The 25083-nt window shown below is 38.2% G+C and overlaps 2 protein-coding genes across 3 annotated transcripts in view; one reads left to right on the forward strand and one right to left on the reverse strand.

The window, feature by feature from the left end:
- SNW1 (SNW domain containing 1) overlaps window positions 1-16313 on the forward strand; it is a 35275-nt gene extending 18962 nt beyond the window's left edge. The window contains exons 7-14 of the mRNA XM_082451350.1: window positions 231-300; window positions 991-1056; window positions 2684-2800; window positions 9090-9231; window positions 11828-11924; window positions 14921-15038; window positions 15383-15546; window positions 15624-16313. Of these exons, the coding sequence (XP_082307476.1) occupies window positions 231-300; window positions 991-1056; window positions 2684-2800; window positions 9090-9231; window positions 11828-11924; window positions 14921-15038; window positions 15383-15546; window positions 15624-15822 (973 nt within the window). The 3' untranslated portion in view covers window positions 15823-16313. The remainder of the gene's footprint in view (window positions 1-230; window positions 301-990; window positions 1057-2683; window positions 2801-9089; window positions 9232-11827; window positions 11925-14920; window positions 15039-15382; window positions 15547-15623) is intronic.
- SLIRP (SRA stem-loop interacting RNA binding protein) lies at window positions 16314-25079 on the reverse strand. Of its 2 annotated transcripts, none has more exons than XM_082451469.1 (4): window positions 24916-25079; window positions 20059-20135; window positions 16878-16985; window positions 16314-16426 (listed from the first exon to the last, which is right to left on the reverse strand). In XM_082451469.1, exons 1-4 carry the CDS (start codon window positions 25010-25012, stop codon window positions 16364-16366), a joined length of 345 nt encoding a protein of 114 aa, XP_082307595.1. In that variant the 5' UTR covers window positions 25013-25079; the 3' UTR covers window positions 16314-16363. The 2 variants fall into 2 exon arrangements, with proteins under 2 accessions (XP_082307595.1, XP_082307596.1); XM_082451470.1 differs by having other exon boundaries at window positions 20059-20117; window positions 24916-25069.
- Between the last annotated feature and the right edge of the window lie 4 nt (window positions 25080-25083).

Genomic DNA, 25083 nt, shown 5'->3' on the forward strand with positions numbered 1-25083 from the left:
GGGTGTCTTGTGCCCCTCATTCAGCAGGTCATAATCTGCACATTCTTAATTGAATACACCAGCTCTAGCTTCTCAACACATTGCTATATAATAGGTGGACGTTTGTTATACACTCTGTTTTTGTATCTGTTTGAAGCTTTACATAATAAAAAATGAGAAGGGGAGACGACTATTAACTAAAAAGGAAAAATCTGTATCACTCTGTGGTTGTGCTTTGGTTTATCCTTCAGGATTAATAAGAAAATTCCCCGGGGACCACCTTCTCCTCCTGCACCTGTCATGCATTCTCCTAGCCGAAAGGTAATCTTTGCTCTAGTTTAAAATCTCTTTTTGTACTCATGATTACTAATTTTATAAATAACCTCACATAGAATAAAGTCTAGATGCCTATGTAGTTACATTTCACCACACTTACTGTTTCTTTAATTTGTTTTCCAAGATCAAATAGGGACCCACTCAAGATTATAACATGCAGTTCCAGAGTGCCTATGAGAATGTATGTAAAATGTTAGCTATTAGTTTTATTATTATTAACCTAACCCCTGCATTTAACGGAATGAAAAGGGTCTGGTATTTGACAAGAAGAATGTTATCATAGTTATAGGAAGTAAGTAGCTGGGATCATTAGGTCTGTGCTTGATAGTCCAAGTGGCTTTTTTTAGATATATTTTATTACCCAACTAAAAGAACAAGTTCTCATCTGAAAGAAGTCACATCAGTTTAAATATGTAAAAATACTAACCAGCATATATAACTGTCAAAAATAATTTATAGATTATTTTCCATTTTTTATATTAAAGTTATTACTAGAACCCATGATATGGGAACATAGTATATAGTGCCACCAAACAAATGGAATTAGGACCTTTGACTAAATCCATCCATATGTAGTGTATACTGAGCTGTCTTTGAAGAGAAAGATTGCACTTAGGTTTTTAGTTAGACTATAAATCTAAAAATGTCTCTTCTTCCTCTCTTTTCTCGATTCAGATGACCGTGAAGGAACAACAAGAGTGGAAGATTCCTCCCTGTATTTCAAACTGGAAAAATGCAAAGGTAATTAACTTGTCATAAAATCAGTCTCTTAGTTTTAGAACCTCCTGGAAAACACCCAGGAAGGACCTTCAGCCTGGGTACCTTTAGTTGAAACCTCAGCATCTCATTTAGCTGAAGATTTTCAAGAAGGAACACTCAACTTATGTGACTTTTCTCTTTTTATTTTAATGTAATAGAAATGTTAGTATGCCAGGCACATGAATACCATGTGGATTCTCCTAGTAAGTTGTAGTTACCGGAAGCATATAGACAAGGAATGGGTAGAATAAAGTAACATATCAATGAAAGATGGTATTCTTTAGAAAACTCAACTTTATATCTAAAATTCTTCCTGAAAGGATTTAAACCAATTTAAATAATCCCATGACAAAACAGAGTAAATGTTTGGATATATTCAGTGCTTTAATTTTTAAATTATTTGTTTCTGTTTATAACAATGCAAGTATAAACTATTTAAATCCTAGATATCTCTACTAATCACCAAAGCTTCCAGGAGTCATGAAGAATCTGTAAAATAATGTGGAATAAATTTCCTAATCACTGTTTCCTCTTTTCTCCCAAATAATATTTCATGATTCTGATGTTGATGGGTGAAGAAGGCCACTTTAACCCATGGTTTAAATATAAATTATTCCTTAAAGGAAGTTAGGGAATTCCCTGGTGGTCCAGTGGATAAGACTCCGTGCTTTCACTGCCAAGGGCCCGGGTTCAATCCCTGGTTGGGGAAGTAAGATCCCACAAGCTGTGCAGCGTGTCTGAAAAAAAAAAAAAGAAGAAGTTATACACTCATCCTGAAACAAAAAGATTGTTGGGTGGTCTGGTTTGGATTGATTAATATATATGTAACTATGAGGTATCTTGAGCTGACTCTGTAACACTTCCTTATATTAGGAATAAAGACATTGGACTAGAGGTCAGTATTTGGGAGTCTAGTCAGAAATCTGGAAGAATAAAGCTAAGCCTGAAAGTTACATGAATGTTCAAACGTATTCCTTGAGTTGTTGAAATAGGATGCAAAATTTCAAAACACAGAATCTTAGTTGTCTAGCAAATTTTATCTTTTTTCCATTTACTAAAACTTGCAGGGTTCCGAGAATCTGACAAGTCATGAGAACAGTACAGCAGATTAAGCTACCTATAGACACTGTGATTTTAGTGATTTGTTCTACCTTTGTATGACTGTTACATTTACTTGATGAACAACTATTAACTATTTGATAGTGATTTCCTTTTATTATAACCCACAATCTTAACATGAGAATCTGTTTTCCCAGAGCTTGCACTCTGAAATCATACTGCCCAAGTTTGAATCCTAGTTTGTCTGTTTATTAACTGTATGACCTTGGTGACATTACCTCAGTATCCTTAATTTGTGAAATGGAAATAATAATGTTACCAGTCTTACAGAATTGTTGTGAAGGTTAAATGAGGCCATGGATATAAAGTGCTTAAACAATCCTCCACAGAAAGCACTCATTGTTAGCTGCTGCTGTTGTTGCTTAATTGTGAAGAAAGATGTAAGGAAAAAACTTTAAATGGTTGTCAGAACGGACATATATAAACCTAGTTTTAAAGACTCTGTAGTAGCTCTTTTGTGACCAGTGTTTTCTATCTGCCTTCACGCTAGGGTTATACAATTCCATTAGATAAACGTCTGGCAGCTGATGGAAGAGGACTGCAGACAGTTCACATCAATGAAAATTTTGCAAAACTAGCCGAAGCCCTCTACATTGCTGATCGGAAGGTTGGTCTGCTATAATTAAGTTGTTTAATGCTCTTGATAATTTGTAAATCCGTTCTCAGTTACCTAAGATACTGTTATTTTAGCTACATTGCTGAGTACCTGAAGAGGCTGTCACCTGTGGATGTGTTCCAAAGATGACAGGTGCTGGTTGCAGCTCTGTACCTGATCTCAGCGTTCGTAGACTCGTACACCTTCCTCACCAATGGTGATTCAGCTTGCTCACAAAATTCCAGAATAATGGTTCACTAGGCTGATCTCATTTTGGGAAGATGGCCAGCTGCTCTTTTTAGGTTTCATCATTTTTCTCTCTTTTAAATGTAGGTGTCTCTCAAAAGGTCAGTATCAGGGAAGGGCAAATAAACATTCCGATGTGTTGAATGCTATAGAAAATGACATTCATAATATTGGCTGTCTATTAATATCATGGTATTAATATGTGTCTTTGAACTTTACATACATCATGGCATGTGTATAGAACATAGAAGAGTATACCTTCTGTATCACCGTGAGCACCCTTATGGAAATTATCTCTTGCACATCTACACTAAAGCTTTATCTTTTTTTTTTGAATTTTATTTTATTTATCTTTTTATACAGCAGGTTCTTAATAGTCATCCATTTTATCCACATCAGTGTATACATGTCAATCGCAATCTCCCAATTTATCACACCTTACCCCCCCGCCACTTTCCCCCCCTTGGTGTCCATACATTTGTTCTCTGCATCTGTGTCTCAACTTCTGCCCTGCAAACCGGTTCATCTGTACCACTTTTCTAGGTTCCACATATATGCGTTAATATACGATATTTGGTTTTCTCTTTCTGACTTACTTCACTCTGTATGACAGTCTCTAGATCCATCCATGTCTCTACAAATGACCCAATTTCATTACTTTTTATAGCTGAGTAATATTCCATTGTATATATGTACCACATCTTCTTTATCCATTCATCTGTCGATGGGCATTTAGGTTGCTTCCATGACCTGGCTATTGTAAATAGTGCTGCAGTGAACACTGAGGTGCACGTGTCGTTTTGAATGATGGTTTTCTCTGGGTATATGCCCAGTAGTGGGATTGCTGGATCATATGGTAATTCTATTTTTAGTTTTTTAAGGAACCTCCATGCCGTTCTCCATAATGGCTGTATCAATTTACATTCCCACCAACAGTCCACACCCTCTCCAGCATTTGTTGTTTGTAGATTTTCTGATGCCCATTCTAACTGGTGTGAGGTGATACCTCATTGTAGTTTTGATTTGCATTTCTCTAATAATTAGTGATGTTGAGAAGCTTTTCATGTGCTTCTCGGCCATCTGTATGTCTTCTTTGGAGAAATGTCTATTTAGGTCTTCTGCCCATTTTTGGATTGGGTTTTTTTTTTTTAATATTGAGCTGTGTGAGCTGTTTATATATTTTGGAGATTAATTCTTTGTCCGTTGATTCGTTTGCAAATATTTTCTCCTATTCTGAGGGTTATCTTTTCATCTTGTTCATGGTTTCCTTTGCTGTGCAAAAGCGCTGAAGTTTCATTAGGTCCCATTTGTTTATTTTTGATTTTATTTCCATAACTCTAGGAGGTGGATCAAAAAAGATCTTGCTGTGATTTATGTCAAAGAGTGTTCTTCCTATGTTTTCCTCTAAGAGTTTTATAGTGTCTGGTCTTACATTTAGGTCTGTAATCCATTTTGAGTTTATTTTTGTGTATGGTGTTAGGGAGTGTTCTAATTTCATTCTTTTACATGTAGCTGTCCAGTTTTCCCAGCACCACTTATTGAAGAGACTGTCTTTTCTCCATTGTGTATCCTTGCCTCCTTTGTCATAGATTAGTTGACCATAGGTGCGTGGGTTTATGTCTGGGCTTTCTGTCTTGTTCCATTGATCTGTGTTTCTGTTTTTGTGCCAGTACCATATTGTCTTGATTACTGTAGCTTCGTAGTATAGCCTGAAGTCAGGGAGTCTGATTCCTCCAGCTCCGTTTTTTTCCCTCAAGACTGCTTTGGCTATTCGGGGTCTTTTGTGTCTCCATACAAATTTTATGATTTTTTGTTCTAGTTCTGTAAAAAATGCCATTGGTAATTTGATAGGGATTGCATTGAATCTGTAGATTGCTTTGGGTAGTATAGTCATTTTCACAATATTGATTCTTCCAATCCAAGAACATGGTATATCTCCATCTGTTGGTATCATCTTTAATTTCTTTCATCAGTGTCTTATAGTGTTCTGCATACAGGTCTTTTGTCTCCCTAGGTAGGTTTATTCCTAGGTATTTTATTCTTTTTGTTGCAGTGGTAAATGGGAGTGTTTCCTTAATTTCTCTTTCAGATTTTTCATCATTAGTGTATAGGAATGCAAGAGAGTTCTGTGCATTGATTTTGTATCCTGCAACTTTACCAAGTTCATTGATTAGCTCCAGTAGTTTTCTGGTGGCATCTTTAGGATTCTCTATGTATAGTATCATGTCATCTGCAAACAGTGACAGTTTTACTTCTTCTTTTCCAATTTGTATTCCTTTTATTTCTTTTTCTTCTCTGATTGCCGTGGCTAGGACTTCCAAAACTAGGTTGAATAATGGTGAGAGTGGACATCCTTGTCTTCTTCCTGATCTTAGAGGAAATGCTTTCAGTTTTTCACCATTGAGAATGATGTTTGCTGTGGGTTTGTCCTATATGGCCTTTATTATGTTGAGGTAGGTTCCCTCTATGCCCACTTTCTGGAGAGTTTTTATCATAAATGGGTGCAGAATTTTGTCAAAAGATTTTTCTGCATCTATTGAGATGATCATATGGTTTTTATTCTTCAGTTTGTTAATATAGTGTATCACATTGATTGATTTGCGTATGTTGAAGAATCTTTGCATCCCTGGGATAAATCCCACTTGATCATGGTGTATGATCCTTTTAATGTGTTGTTGGATTCTGTTTGCTAGTATTTTGTTGAGGAGTTTTGCATCTATATTCATCAGTGATTTGGTCTCTAATTTTCTTGTTTTGTAGTATCTTTGTCTGGTTTTGGTATCAGGGTAATAGTGACCTCATAGAATGAGTTTGGGAGTGTTCCTTCCTCCACCATTTTTTGGAAGAGTTTGAGAAAGATGGGTGTTAGCTCTTCTCTAAATGTTTGATAGAATTCACCTGTGAAGCCATCTGGTCCTGGACTTTTGTTTGTTGGAAGATTTTTAATCACAGTTTCAATTTCCTTGCTTGTGATTGGTCTGTTCATATTTTCTGTTTCTTCCTGGTTCAGTCTTGGAAGGTTATACCTTTCTAAGAATTTGTCCATTTCTTCCAGGTTGTCCATTTTATTGGCATAGAGTTGCTTGTAGTAGTCTCTTAGGATGCTTTGTATTTCTGCGGTGTCTGTTGTAACTTCTCCTTTTTCATTTCTGATTTTATTGATTTGAGTCCTCTCCCTCTTTTTCTTGATGAGTCTGGCTAATGGCTTATCAATTTTGTTTATCTTCTCAAAGAACCAGCTTTTAGTTTTATTGATCTTTGCTGTCGTTTTCTTTGTTTCTATTTCATTTATGTGCACTCTGATCGTTATGATTTCTTTCCTTCTGCTAACTTTGGGTTTTGTTTGTTCTTCTTTCTCTAGGTCCTTTAGGTGTAAGGTTAGATTGTTTATTTGAGATCTTTCTTGTTTCTTTAGGTAGGCTTGTATAGCTATAAACTTCCCTCTTAGAACTGCTTTTGCCGCATCCCATAGGTTTTGGATCGTCTTGTGTTCATTGTCATTTGTTTCTAGGTATTTTTTGATTTCCTCTTTGATTTCTTCAGTGGTCCCTTGGTTATTTAGTAACATATTGTTTAACCTCCATGTGTTTGTGTTTTTTAGGTTTTTTTCCATGTAATTCATTTCTAATCTCATAGCGTTGTGGTCAGAAAAGATGCTTGATATGATTTCAATTTTCTTAAATTTACTGAGGCTGGATTTGTGACCCAAGATGTGATCTATCTTGGAGAATGTTCCGTGCGCACTTGAGAAGAAAGTGTAATCTGCTGTTTTTGGATGGAATGTCCTATAAATATCAATTAAATCTGTCTGGTCTATTGTGTCATTTAAAGCTTGTGTTTTCTTATTAATTTTCTGTCTGGATGATCTGTCCACTGGTGTGAGGTGTTAAAATCCCTCACTGTTACTGTGTTACCGTCAATTTCCTCTTTTATAGCTGTTAGCAGTTGCCTTATGTATTGAGGTGCTCCTATGTTGGGTGCATGTATATTTATAATTGTTATATCTTCTTCTTGGATTGATCCCTTGATCATTATGTAGTGTTGTTCCTTGTCTCTTGTAACATTCTTTATTTTAAAGTCTATTTTATCAGATATGAGTATTGCTACTCCAGCTTTCTTTTGATTTCCATTTGCATGGAATATCTTTTTCCATCCCCTCACTTTCAGTCTGTATGTGTCCCTAGGTGTGAAGTGGGTCTCTTGTAGACAGCATATATATGGGTCTTGTTTCTGTATCCATTCAGCAAGCCTCTGTCTTTTGGTTGGAGTGTTTAATCCATTCCTGTTTAAGGTAATTATCGATATGTATGTTCCTATGACCATTTTCTTAATTGTTTGGGTTTGTTTTTGTAGGTCCTTTTCTCCTCTTGTTTTTCCCCCTTAGAGAAGTTCCTTTAGCATTTGTTGTAGAGCTGGTTTGGTGGTGCTTAATTCTCTTAGATTTTGCTTGTCTGTAAAGCTTTTGGTTTCTCTGTTGAATCTGAATGAGATCCTTGCTGGGTAGAGTAATCTTGGTTGTAGGTTCTTCCCTTTCATCACTTTAAGTATGATCATGCCACTCCCTTCTGGCTTGTGGAGTTTCTGCTGAGAAATCAGCTGTTAACCTTATGGGAGTTCCCTTGTATGTTATTTGTTGTTTTTCCCTTGCTGCTTTCAATAATTTTTCTTTGTGTTTAATTTTTTTTTTTTTTTTTTAATTTATGGCTGTGTTGGGTCTTCGTTTCTGTGTGAGGGCTTTCTCCAGTTGCGGCAAGTGGGGGCCACTCTTCATCGCGGTGCGCGGGCCTCTCACCATCGCGGCCTCTCCTGTTGCGGAGCACAGGCTCCAGACGTGCAGGCTCAGGAACCGTGGCTCATGGGCCCAGTCGCTCCGCGGCATGTGGGATCTTCCCAGACCAGGGCTCGAACCCATGTCCCCTGCATTGGCAGGCAGATTCTCAACCACTGCGCCACCAGGGAAGCCCCTGTCTTTAATTTTTGCCAATTTGATTAGTATGTGTCTTGGCGTGTTTCTCCTTGGGTTTATCCTGTATGGGACTCTCTGCGCTTCCTGGACTTGGGTGGCTATTTCCTTTCCCATGTTAGGGAAGTTTTTGACTATAATCTCTTCACATATTTTCTAGGGTCCTTTCTCTCTCTCTTCTCCTTCTGGAACCCCTATAATGCGAATGTTGTTGCATTTAACGTTTTCCCAGAGGTCTCTTAGGCTGTCTTCATTTCTTTTCATTCTTTTTTCTTTAGTCTGTTCCGCAGCAGTGAATTCCACCATTCTGTCTTCCAGGTCACTTATCCGTTCTTCTGCCTCAGTTATTCTGCTATTGATTCCTTCTAGTGTAGTTTTCATTTCAGTTATTGTATTGTTCACGTCTGTTTGTTTGTTCTTTAATTCTTCTAGGTCTTTGTTAAACATTTCTTGCATCTTCTCGATCTTTGCCTCCATTCTTATTCCGAGGTCCTGGATCATCTTCACTGTCATTATTCTGAATTCTTTTTCTGGAAGGTTGCCTATCTCCACTTCCTTTAGTTGTTTCTCTGGGGTTTTATCTTGTTCCTTCATCTGGTACATAGCCCTCTGCCTTTTCATCTTGTCTATCTTTCTGTGAATGTGGTTTTTGTTCCACAGGCTGCAGAATTGTAATTCTTCTTGCTTCTGCTTTCTGCTCTCTAAGGCTTTATCTTGATTTGGTCTGATTGATTTTGAGAATATAACCAGTTCCTGTTATTGATATTGAAAATTGCTTTACTGGAGTCTTGTTTAATTTTATTTTTTAGATTGTTTCTGAGAAAACACTAGTGAAATACTGACTTACAAGATTGATTGGGGTCACTATAGTTTCAACCACTAAAACATTTCTCTGAGTGAAAAAGCTAAATTTGCAATGTCGTCTAGGCAAGTTATCTTTTTATAGACAAGAATCTTTGTTTTAATCAGCAATAACAAATTTGAATTCTTTATAACTGTTCTTTCAAGCCAGAGTTTAGTCAGAGAGTTACATGACAGCTGTAATTCTTTATCCCCGTTAGTGTCTTATTTAACATCTGACTTTACTAACAGGCTCGTGAAGCTGTGGAAATGCGTGCTCAAGTAGAGAGAAAGATGGCTCAAAAAGAAAAGGAGAAACATGAAGAGAAACTTAGAGAAATGGCCCAGAAAGCCAGGGAGAGGAGAGCTGGGATCAAAACCCATGTGGAAAAAGGTATGACATACTCATTACTGAACTGAATTTGCACTGTGAGTAATAATAGCTATCTCATTTTAGAAAATCTCTATTGTTTTTTATTGCATACAGAAGCAGTACATACATATAAAGAAAATATAGATATTTCAGAAATAATGTAGAAGTGAAACAGTAATTTCTGCCTTATGAAGCTGAAGCAGTAGAAAATAAAGAATGTGTATTTAAATGTGGGCCTCTAATATGCAAGAGCACCAGAAGTTTTTAAAGTTCTGAGCAGTATACTTTTAAAAATCACATATTACTCAAATGATAGGCTTAATTTTCTCTTATTTTAGTTTTCTTGAAACTTAGAAAGAGATATCTGATCTCCAACTGAATAATTCATCTCTCCCACATGGTAAACTAATCCAGAGTTTTTCTGTCTTGTCGGCCTTTGATCATTAAATCTGCCAGTATTTTCTCTCTGGCTTTATCTAGTGGTCTACATTGGTATATTAATGCAGTTAGAATGAGAAGACTAATTCTAATTCAAGAAAATTATGAGCGTGGTTTTTCTTTCATTAATAAATCCTAGTGTAATTATTCATTCAGTTCATATTGAGCACCTACTGTGTGCAAGGCTCTCTTCTAGACACAGAGTTTTCTACTAGACAGGTAGGGGTATAGCAGTGAGCATTTTAGTGAATGTAGACAGACCCAAAAAAGTTAGTCATGTAGTATATTAGAAGGTGATAGTAGCTATGGAGAAAAATAAAACAGAGAAGGAGTATAAAAGTGCCAGATGGAGGGAGCGGTCGGAATAGGCCTCACTTCTGAGATAGTAACATTAGCATAAACACTTGAAGGAAGTAAGGAAGTGAGCCATGTGGATATCTGAGGGAAGAGCATCCCAGATAGAAGGAACAGCAAGTGCAAAAGCCCTGAGTTGGGAGTATAACTGGTGTGTTCAAGGAAAAGCAGGAGGCCAGTATGGGTGGATTAGACTGAGAAAGCTAAGCAGTAGGAGATGAGGTGTCAGAGTAGTTAGGGCAAAGTGGCCAGATCACGTATGCCTTTTTAGTCGTTGTAAGAACATAGCTTTTACTTCAAGTAACAAGGGAAGCAATTTGAAGAGTTTTGAGCAGAGTGACATGATCTTGCATATGTTACAAGGCTGTGGAATGGTCATTTGGAGAAGCAGGGAAACCGTTTGGAAAGCTATTGCAATAATCCAGATGAGAGATAATAATGAGAGGTAGTGAAAACATGGTCAGATACTGGATGTATTTTGGAAGTAGAGCTGACAAAATTTGCTTATGGATTTGGTAGACGAATGACAGAAAAGGAGTCAAGGATGACTCTAGAACTTTTGATCTAAATATTTGAGAAGGATTGAGTTGCCATTTACTAATAGTGAGAAGACTGCAGGGGGAAGAGATTTGGGAGGGAAAGATTAAGAGTTTAGTTGTGGACATGTTAAGTTTAAAATGGAGGTGTCAAGCAGGCAGTTGGTTATAGGACTCTAGAGTTCAACTATAGGGAAGTAACTAAGGTTATAAGTAGTAATCCACTTCCTTGAATCATACATAAATGTCTTAATGAGGCAAGATATAAAAACCTACCTGTTGTAACCTAGCCACTGAAGGTAATTCAGAGTAAAAACTTCCCTGTATCTAAGTTCTCTAAACTGATTAAAAAAAAAAAAAAAAAAAAAACAGAATGGTTCTTGAGAAATTAGTTAAAAATTTTAAAAATATCTTGCCAAATATTAATAAAAGCTAACGCTTATTGAGTGTTTATCATGGCAGGCACAGCTCTGAGCACTTTACATATATTACCTTATGTAATCCCTACAGCAACCCTATGCAGTGGTTCTATTATTATCACTGTTTTACAGAGGAGGAGACGAAGGCTCATAGGGGTTAAGTCGTCGGCACAATTTCCCATTGCTAATCTGTTGTAGAAACAGGATTTGAATCCAGTCTGGCTCCAAAGCTCATGCTGTACACTGTATTCCTTCTATATCTATCTACACTATATCCCTTCAGCCTGGAGAGGGCAGAGAAAATGAAGATAGACATAAACACAATAGATACAGATCAGGGTGCAGCCAGCCCCAGTGTACCATGAGCAAAAGGTTCTTTATTCGAAGTCAGTCTTTGAAAATATAAGGATAAACTTTGCATAATTCTTTTTCCTGACATTTTATTATGAAAATTTTAAAGCACATAGAAAAGTTGAAAGAATTGTACAATGAACACCCATATCTCCACCACCTAGATTCTACAGTTAACATTTATTTAAAAACAATTAGCATTGCTAAATTTGCTTTATCACATACCTACCCAGCTGTCTCTCCATCTGTCAATCCGCCATACTACTTTGATGTGTTTCATAAAGATATCAGTACACTTTATGCCTAAACACTTCAGCTGCATTCATGATTCTGGAATTCACATTCAAAAATTAAACCAATACCGTTGGATTTAAATTAATTGCAAGTAAGGTTAGAAGGGCTGAATGTGAGTACAAAGAAATTCATGGATTTTTCTGTCTAAGGTTAAAGAATATTCTCTTGTTCAAAATATTAATGGGTAATATAGTGATAAAGTAATTTTCAACTGTGTCCACACAGAGGATGGGGAGGCACGTGAGAGGGATGAAATCCGGCATGACAGGCGAAAAGAGAGACAGCATGACCGGAATCTTTCCAGGGCCGCTCCAGATAAGAGGTAGGTACTATTTGAGATAAATACGAATTATGAAGAGTGGCCTCTGTGAACCTTTTAGAGAGGAGGTTTAGTGCACTAAGACCAGTTTGCTTCTCTTTCCTCTTCAGGTTGATAACTTAATAAATCAGCACTTATTTTCTTGTACTTAACTGCTTACTCTGTCTTAGCAGAAGAACTAACTATCCATGGAAGTTATCTTTTCTTCCATTACCTTGTAGAGTCAGCTAGAATTGAGAATGATAGGGATATAGAAAAGGGAATTGAGATCATGTTTGTGAATAGAAAGTCGTGGATATGCCTGTTCTGGTCTGTTCCTTTCCTGTTTCAAATGGTGAGACAAATTTATCATGTGCCTATTCCTCTAGACAGGAAATAAGCTTCTGTACCTTTATTGAGATCCTTTCACGTGCAGAGTACTGTACCAAGTACAGTGGGGAAGAAGAGCAGGTTTTGTAAGAAGTGAAAGTCAGCCTCTTTTCATGAGCAGTTTCACTTAAAATTCAGAAAGACAGAGCTGTCATTTGAAATTACTTAGGAAAATTGACAGAGCGCTCTTAATAAGTACAGACTTGTAAAGAACAAAGGAAATACATGTATGGAGACTGGGAATAAAGTAGGGATTAGTGAAGTTTGTGGTTCACCAAAGGCCGAGGACTGAAATTGCTGAAAAGTTGAAGAAATGCTTTAATACAGAGGTGGAATTCTGAGTAAGGGTTAAATGCAAATGTAAAACATTTTCTTTCCAAATAAGCAGTTTTCCATGCTCTCATTCTCCTCTTAGCTGATACAATCTATTTTTTCCAAGTCATATCTTAAACAGATTCCTGCTGGTGGTGTTCTTTGTTGTTTAATGACATATTTCATCTCCCTGAATAAGTGAAGTCATGGAGAAGCAGAAAATCTGAATTTAGAGTTGTGTTTAAATGTACAGTGTAGGAGAGAGGAACAGAGTATCAAAGTGCACAGTTAATAACACTCTTAGTCTGAAATTCCTAAGCTGTAAAAATCAAAATGGCTCTGGATAAATTGAGCCCTTAAAACCAGTAAAGTGACTATGAGAATTGATAACATAGAAAAGCTTTAAACTTGTGATTGTATGAAAATTAGATTGTCTATAGAAATCATTTTACGACCTGAGCCTCTAGTAAAATAAGTGATGAGGTTACCATGGTATCACTGCGATGTAGATTGCATATATACTGAAACAGCAAGGGAATTAAGTTAATCTGAATGTCAAAAATCATACTGAGTAATCCAGTCATTGACATGTTTACCTCAGAATTCTAATAGGATAAACTTACTAAATGTGGTTAGGTAAAAGAACTGATTCAAGCTTATTGAAAATGATTCGTGTGATACATCTAATTTGCATCTACTCCCCCTAACCCTTTATAATAATAGCAGATATAGACCATAACAGTTTCATATCTTAGCATGCATTACAAGGTGATTGCTTGTATTAAAGACTTCCATATCAAGAATGATTCTTTTGAGAAAGGACAGTCTTCAGTAAATGGTATTGGAAAAACTGGACAGCTACAGGCAAAAGAATGAAACTAGACCACTGTCTTACACCATGCACAAAAATTAACTCAAAATGAATTAAGGATTTGAATGTAAGACCTTAAACCATAAAATTCCTAGAAGAACACACTGGTAGTAATAAGCTCTTTGATATTGGTCTTAGCAATGTTTTTTGTGAATCTGACTCCAAAGGCAAAGGAAACAAAAGGAAAAATAAATAAATGGGACTATATTAAACTAAAAACTTCTGCACGGTGAAGGAAACCATCATCAAAACGAAAAGGCAACCTACTGAATGGGAGAAGATACTTGCAAATCATATATCCAACAAAGGATTAATATCTAGAATATATAAAGAACTCATACAACTCAACAACAAAAAAACAAACCCAATTAAATTGGCAGAGGATCTGGATAGACATTTTTGCAAAGAAGACATGCAGATGGTCAACAGGCACATGAAAAGATAACATCACTAATTATTAGGGAAATGCAAATTAAAACCACACACCTGTTAGAATGGCTCTTAGCATAAAGACAAGAAATAGCAAGCATTGGAGAGGATGTGGAGAAAAGAGAACCCTCATGCACTGTTTGTGGGAATATAAATTGGTGCAGTCAGTATGGAAAACACTATGGAGATTCCTCAAAAAATTAAGAATAGAACTACCATATGATCCAGCTATTCCACTTCTGGGCATTTATCTGAAGAATACAAAAACACGAATTCAAAACAGAATATGCATCCCTGTGTTCACTGCAGCATTATTTACAATAGCCAAGATATGGAAGCAACCTAAGTGCCCAGCAACAGATGAATGGATAAAGATGATCTGGGGCATGTGTGTGTACACTAGAATACAACTCAGGCATAAAAATGAAATCCTGCCATTTGTGACAACATGGATGAACCTTGGTATTATGCCAACTGAGACAAGTCAGAGAAAGAAAAATACTGTGTGATTTCACTCATGTGAAGTCTACAAAAACAGAACAAAATGACCAAACAATACAAAATCAAACTCATAGATACAGAAAACAGATTGGTGGTTACCAGAGGGGAAGGGGATTGAGGGATTGGTGAAGTGGCTGAAGGTCAGGTGTATGGTGATGGACAGTATCTAGACTTCTGGTGATGGTCACTCTGTGTAGGCGTCCAGATGCCGAATTATGTCGTAGTCCTGAAACTTATAAAATGTTATACACCAATTTTATCTCAAAGAAAAAAAAAGTCTCTTAGCAGTTCTTTTCTGCTATCAGGAAGGCTTAACTGTAAAACCCTATCTCTTATAATCATGTATCTGAAATGCTTTAAGAGCTGCCATCCTCGTTATGCATTATCAAGGAATATATATATATTCACAAGGTGTGAATGTACATATTTACTCTGCTTCTGATATCGGTTGTATTTAAGTGGAAATTCAACTTGTTTGTGAAGAATTTTCAGTTTGTGGCATGGTATTTCAAAACAGGTCGAAACTGCAGAGAAATGAAAATCGAGATATCAGTGAAGTCATTGCTCTTGGTGTGCCCAATCCTCGGACTTCCAATGACGTTCAGTATGACCAAAGGCTCTTCAACCAATCCAAGGTACAAAGAGTCTAGAAATAGCATATATTAAGTGTTGATATGAATACCAATCCTCAGGGAAAAGGAAATTAACATACTAGTATCCTCCAATTTTAAAGACCACTACGCCAAAGCAGTCAGTTGTTAATGAATACCATATTTAATCTGAGAACCCAAAGGTGGTATGAACAAAAGTTAATGGACTTTGTGACCATTCTTTAATGACCTTTTTATTTGCAGTTCAGATTGTTGAAAATGTGAGCTATAAATGAGCAAGGGTTTTTACTCTTCACAAGAATGTAATCAGATTCAACTTTTAATAAATAATAACATGTACATTTTTAACATCCTCTATTTTTCCACAGGGTATGGACAGTGGTTTTGCAGGTGGAGAAGATGAAATTTACAATGTTTATGATCAAGCCTGGAGAGGTGGTAAAGATATGGCCCAGAATATTTACAGGCCCAGTAAAAATCTGGACAAGGACATGTATGGTGATGACCTAGAAGCCAGAATAAAGACTAACAGGTACCAAGGCAGACAGTTTAGTTTATGTCTGCACCAGTGAAAACAAAGTAGTTCATGTCGTTTCTCTTTTTCCCTAGATTTGTTCCCGATAAGGAGTTTTCTGGTTCAGACCGTAGACAAAGAGGCCGAGAAGGACCAGTTCAGTTTGAGGAGGATCCTTTTGGTTTGGACAAATTTTTGGAAGAAGCCAAACAGCACGGTGGCTCTAAAAGACCCTCAGATAGCAGCCGCCCCAAGGAACATGAGCATGAAGGCAAGAAGAGGAGAAAGGAGTAGATACTTTCTGCAGAGTGAATGAACTGTTATTCATAACCCTAATGATGCAAGTCATATGGGGGAACACTTTGTAAATGGCCAGGATAAAACCCAAATCTGGGTGTCAGAGCCCAGCACTACTTTTTATTATAGGAGAAAGGGGGGGGGGGATGGAAAAATTCTACTTTGAATTATTTAGTTTTTTTAGAGTGGGTTGTGTTTGTGCTTCTCCCACCTTTTGGCATTTATAGAACATACTACCCCACACATGAAATTAAGGCCACTTCCTTTCGAGTGACATTAGTACTTTGGGGTTAATATTTTGTCTAAGAATGACTGCTTATAAATAAAGTTACCCCAACCACAGTGCGTAGAAAGAAGGATGTTCACATATTGGAACTGTCCTGCCAAATGATGTTTGCCCCTGTTGTGCTCTATTTTAATTTGGAGTGGGGAAAGTAAGCTCTTGCTTGGTGCAGCTATCTGTTTCCAATAAAAACATTTAGACAAAATTTCCAGTTTTGTTTACTTTATTTAATAGGCAGTGATGGTCTCAAAAATCTTACTCTTCATCAGATGTTTGGTCCCCTTGCAAAGCTTTGGGTTTTTGAGCTTGAACATGGAGCTGGGGGAAAAAAAAAAGAAAATCACATAAGCACTGTAAGGAAAGGCAATGTCTGCAAAAACATTAAAACTGAAAACTGTTGTTTTATTAGGGAGTCAGCACCAGGAAGTCAAAGTATGTTATTTGTTCCTTGTACTTAAGACTCTCTGAACTTCAATTAAAAATTGTAAATCAGTCTGGCCCAAGGTCACATAGTAAGTAGAAAAGCCAGGATTTCAACCAGGGTCTCCCTGCTGTTTCCACTGTTCTGTGTTGCATATACCTTGCTAACCATTAAAGTGTCTTCTTGTACTTCCCTTTCCAGACCTTTTAGAACTGGGCACTCTCCCACCACCACCATTCTTTAATAAACATTAAGTTACAAATCTTCCAAAGTCCCTGTCATTTCACACTTCTGACCTATTTAACTGATATACAGAAAGCTCATGACATGATATAGAAAAATATTTACCTTTACTCCATCAATAACATGATTTTCCTGTTGTAGTGCATTGTGAAGTTCTTCTTCTGAAGAAAATTGAATCCAACCCATACCTCTGTGAAAGCCAGTCTCTTTGTCCTAAAAATTCAAAATTTAGGAAGAGATTAATAATCATGAACTTGAGAAAGTTTCCAGGAGATCCAAATCAAACTACCAACTTTTTCATCTGCCAAAATGGAGTAAAAGACATTTTAATAAATATCAAAAACCCTGCTTTAATATAAATACTCTATTTACCCAAAGCTTAATCTCTGTTAATCATAACACTCTCTGCTTTTCTACTGCCACTGGAGAAATAAAATATGAGTAAAGAGCTTTCTGTGTCATTCTAGATATAAACCATTAACAGCAATAGTCAAGCGAAATTTTGATCACATAAAGAAGTACTCTTCCTGTTTCTAACTTCTTCACTTCTAGAAACTAGAAAATTAACCCTTAAAACCTAGGTGCATTTCTAGTAATTTCTGAGACTAACCACCCTCATCACAACTACCACCATTAATCATCACATGCTCCTAATGAAAAAGGAAAAAAAAGTTACCCTTATTTACCTAGTTCTAGACTTCTGGTTAATTTAAGCAGTTCTGCTACTTCCCTTGTGCAAAAGACAGAGTGCTTATCATTCAACCTATACATCAGATTCTATATGTCTTATACATCAGAGATTCTAGTGTACTTAGACGTACCCTGCCCAGCCCTCCAGCCCTTCTATGTAAAAAATGCCAAGATGTCTATTCACTCAATGTACATCATCAGTCTTGTTACAAAGTTATGTTGTGCTCTGCCCCCAAAAACACATTCTTGGAAATTGCCCCCATATACCTGGAAGGTAAGTTTATAAGTATTAACCTAGAACACAGGAAAAGTTTCTGTTAATGTCCCAGTGATTCACTCCTTACCTCATGATGATTTCTAAAGCACTCTACTCCACTGGGCCATTTCCATTTGTAAAGGCATTAACATTTCTGTGCTAAAATTTAGATACTATGTATCTAAAATTGGAACCTGGATTTCTAACTTGAGTACAATGAACTTGTTACTAGAAACAAATTTTCTTCCTGTTACACATAATTTTCCCAAGAATCAAAACCTTCTCATGTTTAAATCTAAAATCTGTTAACTCCAGGTCCTAAATTCTTTTAACAGGGAAATGGCAACCAAGAAAAATGTGACCTTTTGGAGAAACTTTTTTTATTTTTTAATATTTTTATTTATTTATTTATTTTTTGGCCGGTGGCATGCGGGATCTTGGTTCCCCCACTAGGGATCGAACCCTTGCCCCCTGCAGTAGAAGCACAGAGTCCTAACCACTGGACCGCCAGGGAATTCCCAAGAAACTTTTTTTTAAATGCTCTTCAAAAAATACAAATTTCATATACTTTTAAAACTATTTTTTATGCTTATAGATTTTCATGTCTGTAATACACATGCCTCATTTTTTTAATCAACTATAAATCCCATTGTATCAATGAATTAGTATCTATTTAACCAACCCCACTGATGAACACTTAGGTTCTTTCCAATTACAATATTATTAAACAATGCTGTTTTGAACATTCTTGACCTCACATTTCTGTAAAATAAATTCCTAGAAATGGAACTGCTAGATCAAAGCAAAGGCAAATTCTTATTGTTAATAGATTTTGCCAAATTACCCTTCAGTGAAGGTATCAGTTAACTTCTCAACAATTTCAGTACCAGTTTCCCTACACCTTTACTAGCACTGGATATGCATAATCTGTTAGATCTTTGGAAGCCAAGTAACATTAAACCAAGCATTAAGAATTTAAGTTGCTTTAAGTTGATACTTTACCACAGCCTTTTCAGTGCCATGAGGAAAAAAGCAGTTTTAGTGAAGTATGTGTAAACTCTCTGTGTACTCACGTCACACACCCCAAAAAACAGTAATCTAGAAAGTCCACAGAAAAATATAGCCCAGGATAAAGTACAACAACAAATCTGTAGATTGATTTCTTTTTTTTTAAGACTTTTTTTTGGAATTAAAGGACTCCATTACATTTTTTTTTTTAACTTATTTACTTATTTATGCCACACCCCAAGGCTTGTGGGATCTTAGTTCCCCCACCAGGGATTGAACCCACGCCCTCCACAGTGAGAGCACAGAGTCCTTACCACTGGACCACCAGGGAATTCCCTATAGATTGATTTCTAAACCCTCATGAGGAGGCAATGAAAATGTAACAAATATAAACACACACAAAAAGCACTCAACTCAATGAGGATGAAGGTTAAAATATTCTCCACCAGTTAGTTTTATGATAAAATTATCCTCTACTCTCTGAAGTCCTTATTACAACACTGTAATAGACAAAATTCCAAAACAGCCCCAAGATCTCCATGTGTCCCACCATGTTGACCCTGTATAATCTCTCCCCTTGAATGTGGGCAAGGCCTACAACACGCTTCTAACCATAAGAATATAGCAAAAGTGATGGGCTATTGCTCCCTTGATCAGGTTATATAGTAAGGATGATGGGGTGTCACTCCAAAGACTACATTATAAAACTGTCTTACCAGACCAGAGAAACTCCCTTGCTGACTTTGAAGCAAGCTGCCATGTTGGGACTAGACCAGAGAAACTCCCTTGCTGACTTTGAAGCAAGCTGCCACATGGGAGAGAAGCTGGGTAACAAGGAACTGCAGACAGTTCCTAGGAGCTGAGAGCAGCCTCCAGCTGAAAGCCAGCAAGATAGCAGACACCCCAGTCCTACAGCTGAAAGACTAATTCTACCAACAACCTAAGGGAGCTTGGAAATCAATCTTTCCCAGTTGAGCCTCTGATGAGACTGCAGCTCCAGCTGACACCTGGATTGCAGCTACGTGAAACTCTGAACAGAGGACCCAGCAAAGCTATGCCTGGACTCCTGATCTGTACAAACTGTGAGATAATGTATGTGTGTTGTTTTGAGCCATTAACTTTGTGATAATTTTATGCAACAATAAAAAACTAACACAAATACCTCAAATACCTAGGATAAGATTTATTTTTTTAAACCACTATCACCCATAATTTAATCAACAAAGACTGAACAGCTTCACTTCATTACAAATTCTATAAATTGATAATGCTTTCACACAAAAAAATCAAGAATTACAGGATAACATTATTACTTTTTTAAAAAATACTCACAAAAGGAACAGTGCACTTTCGTACATGGCCAAACTGTGAAAAGTGTTCTCTCAGTTCACCTGTATAAGAAGAGAAAACTATTAAAAGAGTTGTTAATTTTGTATCCTCCATCCTAGATTGATACAGAAACCAAAAGGGCTCCTAGAGCTCCCAAACTTCTTGTGAACAGGAGTTACTTTGTATTCCCCTGAAGCCTTAAGATCTAGGAAACAGCTATGGTATTGATTATAAAATTGTAATGTACTAGATTTGGGGAGGTGATGGGGTGGGAACATGGACAGATAAATTGCTGAGTTGACTGTAATCTTCATCCCCAGCAAATACTGAGTGTCTTCACCACACCAGGTACTGTGCTAAACGCATGTATTATAATCCCTGAGAAGATTACACACAAGACAGAAAAACAATTACAGTACAGCATGTTGTTAGCTATGTTAGAGATTTCCAAATAAAATCTCAATTTACTTGCCTTTCATAATTTACAGTTTACATCAGGTTAAATCGTTGTTACTCTTAATAAAATTTGTTGAGTCGACCCTACCTATCCTTCCTGCCTTACTTCCCATTGCATGCCCACAGTTACTTTCTAGTACAACAAATGAGAATCTGTGTATCTGTCCCGTGGATTCCTGTCTTTGCCTGCTGTTCTTTCCCTTTAACATGTCAGTAATCCAATCTCCTTTTGCCTAAATTGTATCTATCCTTCAAGATCCAGGCCAAAAACATTCACAGATTTTATTGGGCTCCTACTGCAAAAGAAGACAACATACTAGCCCTGTGAGGCCTCAAAGATGAATAGTAGATTATTTTAAAGATCAAGGCGTGCCCGCCTCCAGGAAGTGCGGGGTGACGACGTAAACTCTGGGGTGAGAGACTAACGTGTGGAAACCTGCACCCCGCACCTGCTGCAGAAGCTGTGCAGGGCCGGATGGGTGCGGGATCGGTACGTCATGATGCTCTCGGCGCCCAGGAAGAGCGTGAAGCGCGAGACTGGGACGAGGAAGTGTGGGTGCTACTTTTTCCTGCACAGCCTGCAGCTGCAAACCAGAACTCACAGGTTTGCAGGAGCCCAGACTCAAATTTAACCGCGCAGCAGTGGTTCACCCCCAGTGTAGTTCACCAGGCCTGGAGACTCGAAGGTGTCCAACAAACTTGGCCGTATGCATGCAGCTGAGGCCTCACAGCTTCCCCAATGTCTCCAGCGCTCTGGCTGCGCGCCCAGGTGTATCTCGTTGAGGGGGACACGGAGGGCGCCGGCAGCTTCAGGGCTTGCTGCACACCTTTGGAGCCCACCTCCCCCAGAGCTTCTGCTGAATCCTTACCGGATCCCACCTGGCCGCCGCTGGCCTCCTCCCCGCCGCGTGGCTCCCCACCCGGACTTGGGTAAGTGGGTACCGCGTGTCCCTGATCGGATGGCTGCGCAGATGGCAGCAGGGTTCCCGGTTTCCTTTTGGCCCCGAAGCTGAACGTTCGTGCTTCTCCTCACTCTGCCCAAACTGCCTGCAGCCTTCAGGTGTGTGCCCACTGCCCCCGGTTTCCCAGGAGGTTACTGAGCAGCCTCACTGCATCAGCCCGACTTGTGCTGTGAAGAGACCCTTCCCTTGCCCCTGTGAAACAGCCTTTACTGGCCTGCAACTCTGGCTGAGCCTATCAGCTGCTCCTTCTCCTAACTACTGTTTTCTGTTGTCGATGCAAATCAGCAGCCTAACCTTAAAATACTGAAACACTGAAAATACTGAAGACCTTTTAGCTAGCAGGCAGCAGCAGGCAGAATAGTTCAAAATAAGCATTGTTCACCTAGTAGAGTCAAACTGAGGCATACACAGACCTTCAGGGATGTGAGTGTGTAGTGTGTGAGTAGTTGTGCTAAAGTTGGGAGTAGTAAAGGTGATGACCCACAATACTACGTTACAACACACCAGTGGATCCATAGAGAAACTGGATGTTAACCTCAATATAGGACGAAAAGTCACTCATTTAAATTCGTTCTCTAAGAACAGGAAGTAAAAGAAGAAACAATACATTAATTTGTCCATCTCTACCAAGAACAAATTAACAGCTCTGGGAAGCATAGATAGGAAGCTGAACCATCCTCTGGAGATTGATGTGATCACTGGGCATGGCCAGAGGAGAGACCCCACAAAATGAACATAGATCCTCTTCCCTGAGGTGTAGCAGTTAAACAGTGAGGAGTCTTCAAAAAATTGCTTCCTGAATTAGGTAGTGACATCTACACATACTGGCTGCAAGCAGAGATGCACAAATCCACCCACAATCTAAATTCAGTCATTCTTAACACTCTGTCATATACACATATCTATATGCATGCATATATATGCAGTTTTTCAAAAACATTTTTAAGTAAGATACACACATCAGTCCCATTACGTCTCTCAATACTTCAGCACTCCTGTCCTAGGAATAAAGACATAATTTATAGCCACAATATCATTATCACACTTACAAGTCAATGATAATTTCCTAATTTCACCTAACTCCCAGTGTAATAGAGAAGAACTTTTGTATTCTATTACAAGTTAATCACTAAAGGGATGTTGCCTATAAAGCTTAAATTATACATAATGGCCCATCTCTGGGAACCCTGCCTCCCTGGTAATGAGTGTTAAGCTAAAATACCTTTGTTTAGCTTATAGGAAATGTCCTGACCAGGCCCACCTGTGAATGGCTGTACCAAAGAAGAAATTAACACATCCCCTCCGGAGTCTGGCTGGAACCAGGTCTTTACCCGCTTCCCTTTCAGTATAAAAGAAGCCTGAATTTTAACTCAGGGAAGGTGTTTCTTTGGAACACTAGTCCACCATCTTCTTGGTCTGTTGGCTTTCCGAATAAAGCTGCTATTCTTTGCCCCACCCAACAACTCATCTCTCAATTTACTGGCCTGTCGTGCAGTGAGGAGCACAAGCTTGGACTTGGTAACACCAGTATATATTTTAAATTTCCAAATTGTTTCCTAAATGTGTTTTTAAAATTTACCCCCTCAACACAGGATCTATTAAAAATCACACATTAAATTTGAAAAAAAACCACAAAACTACAGGATCGCTTTCTCTTCTGTACTACAGTGCTTGTACTTTCACTGATTTACATTTCATGTTACCTGTTTCACCACCCTAGTTCATCTAAACCTCACTGGTTCAAAAACTGCCTATATTTGTTGTTTGTAAGTCTCCTCACCCCCACCACTATACCATAAGCTTGCCAAGTGTTGAGTCCACTATGTCCACAGTGATTGATAAACAACAGGGCAATATTTGCTGAATGAATAAATGTCCAGTAATCCTTCAACCAGCCACAGGGGCTAAACTTCTGAAGTGCTCTAATAGTTGATCAAACCAGTTGGCAAGATCAGGCTCTCACACAGAACATGTTACTGGAGGATAAACAAAATAGTTTTAAACCAGGTATTAAAAGTTCTAGAAAACATTCACTTCCAAAACAAACTAGCTCTAGAAAGTAACCCTTTTCCCAAATTACCTACAACTGTTATGGAAAAACAGCTGCAAGCACCAAGAACAATGCCTACCACATAACAGATACTCCTTAAACATTTGCTGAATGAATGAACTGAGAGAGACTATAGTCAAAGTCGTATTTTATACACTCTTTGAGGATCTTGAGCAAGTCCGTTATGGTCTGGAAACGCATCTGCAAGATGCTTGCAGAAACCCCTCGGCCTTTCCAGTTTCACAGGGCCTAAGCAAGACATTCTGCTGGGTGTGGTCTGAGAAGGTGGGGCACAAACTGATCTATTTCCCATTCTACTACCTACACTCATTCCATTCCTTGTTTAAGGGAGCTGACCTGATACATGAATATCTGCAAAAGTGACCATGGATTTTTAAATTTTTGTAAGCATATGTAAAAACCTTAACTCAAAACTGCAGCTGACAAAAATCAATGTTGGTGAGAGATTTCAGTACTGATTACTCCCAGCCCTGTATCTCCAGCCTAGGCCTCTCCCATGAGCTTCAATTTTTGTAATCATGAAAACAACTATCATTTATTGAGTACTTACTCTGTATTGAGCACAAGTCTAAGCAGTTTACATATAAATTCATTTAATCCAATCAACAATCCTAGGAGGAAGTTATTACTGACTCCATTTTATAGATGATGAAACTGAGGCACGGTAGTGAGCCCTTTTCCCCAGTTACTTCCGTTAGTCAGGTTACACAACTACCAAATGGCCAAGCTGGAATTCTAACCCAAGGAGTACGGTTTCAGAGTGCATTTCTCCATCGATACACACCGTCCTCTGTCCAACTAACGGAGACCTCACAGGTTTTTCAAACTAAACACATTTAAACTTTACTCCTCATCTTCTTTCGATCTGCTTCTCCTACATTCTAATCACGAAATTCACCAACGCTAAAAACCTGAGAGTCATTCCACCCTTTCCCCCATCCGTACTCTTCCCCCATTCAAGCCATCTGTCGATTTTGTTTGGTTAACATAAGTGAATCTGACTCTTCCTTCTACCACTACCCTGAAATCCTCACCTTTGAGCTAAATCACTGAAACTACTTGCCACTTTGAATCCATCCTCCACCCTGCAGTCAAAATAACTCCTTCTAAATCCTTCGTCTGAAATTTCCAAGTAATTAAACCTTTAAACTCCGAAAGGCCAGAAACCGTGAATACGTGCCCCCAAAGCTCAAGGGGCATCCCTAAACGGCTAATTGCAAACAAAATTTCTTTCTACTCACTGGCTTGCTCAGGAGCATACTCAGCCGCCTTAATCCAACCACCACGCTGATTTAAGCGCTCCGCAGAAAGCAAGGTTTTTCAGGATTGCTTGGACCTAAAACTTCCGCCCCTACTACATCTCCAACTCACTCGAGGCCGCGGTCCACGGAATTTTTCTGACAAACGCAACAGGCCGGCGGATATTCGTACGCAGTGCCATTGCGGCCCTCGTTGCCGAAGCCGTCATCTTCAGAATGAGGGACCTCCAGTGACCTGAGGGCACGACCCCGGAAGAGCCTGCCTGATCCAGAGCACGGA

Source organism: Balaenoptera physalus (genome assembly GCF_965194825.1).
Source record: "Balaenoptera physalus genome assembly, chromosome: 2".
NCBI lineage: Eukaryota > Metazoa > Chordata > Mammalia > Artiodactyla > Balaenopteridae > Balaenoptera > Balaenoptera physalus.

Bases quoted from the DNA above. Each gene is read 5' to 3' on its own strand.
- SLIRP (XM_082451469.1), bottom strand. From the start codon at position 25,012: ATGACGGCTTCGGCAACGAGGGCCGCAATGGCACTGCGTACGAATATC. The intron at 20,136-24,915 runs GTGAGTTGGAGA...CTCTTTTAATAG, and splicing joins TCCGTGGACCGCGGCCTCGA to TTTTCTCTTCTTATACAGGT. The intron at 16,427-16,877 runs GTAAATATTTTT...TTTTTCCCCCAG, and splicing joins ATGTTATTGATGGAGTAAAG to CTCCATGTTCAAGCTCAAAA.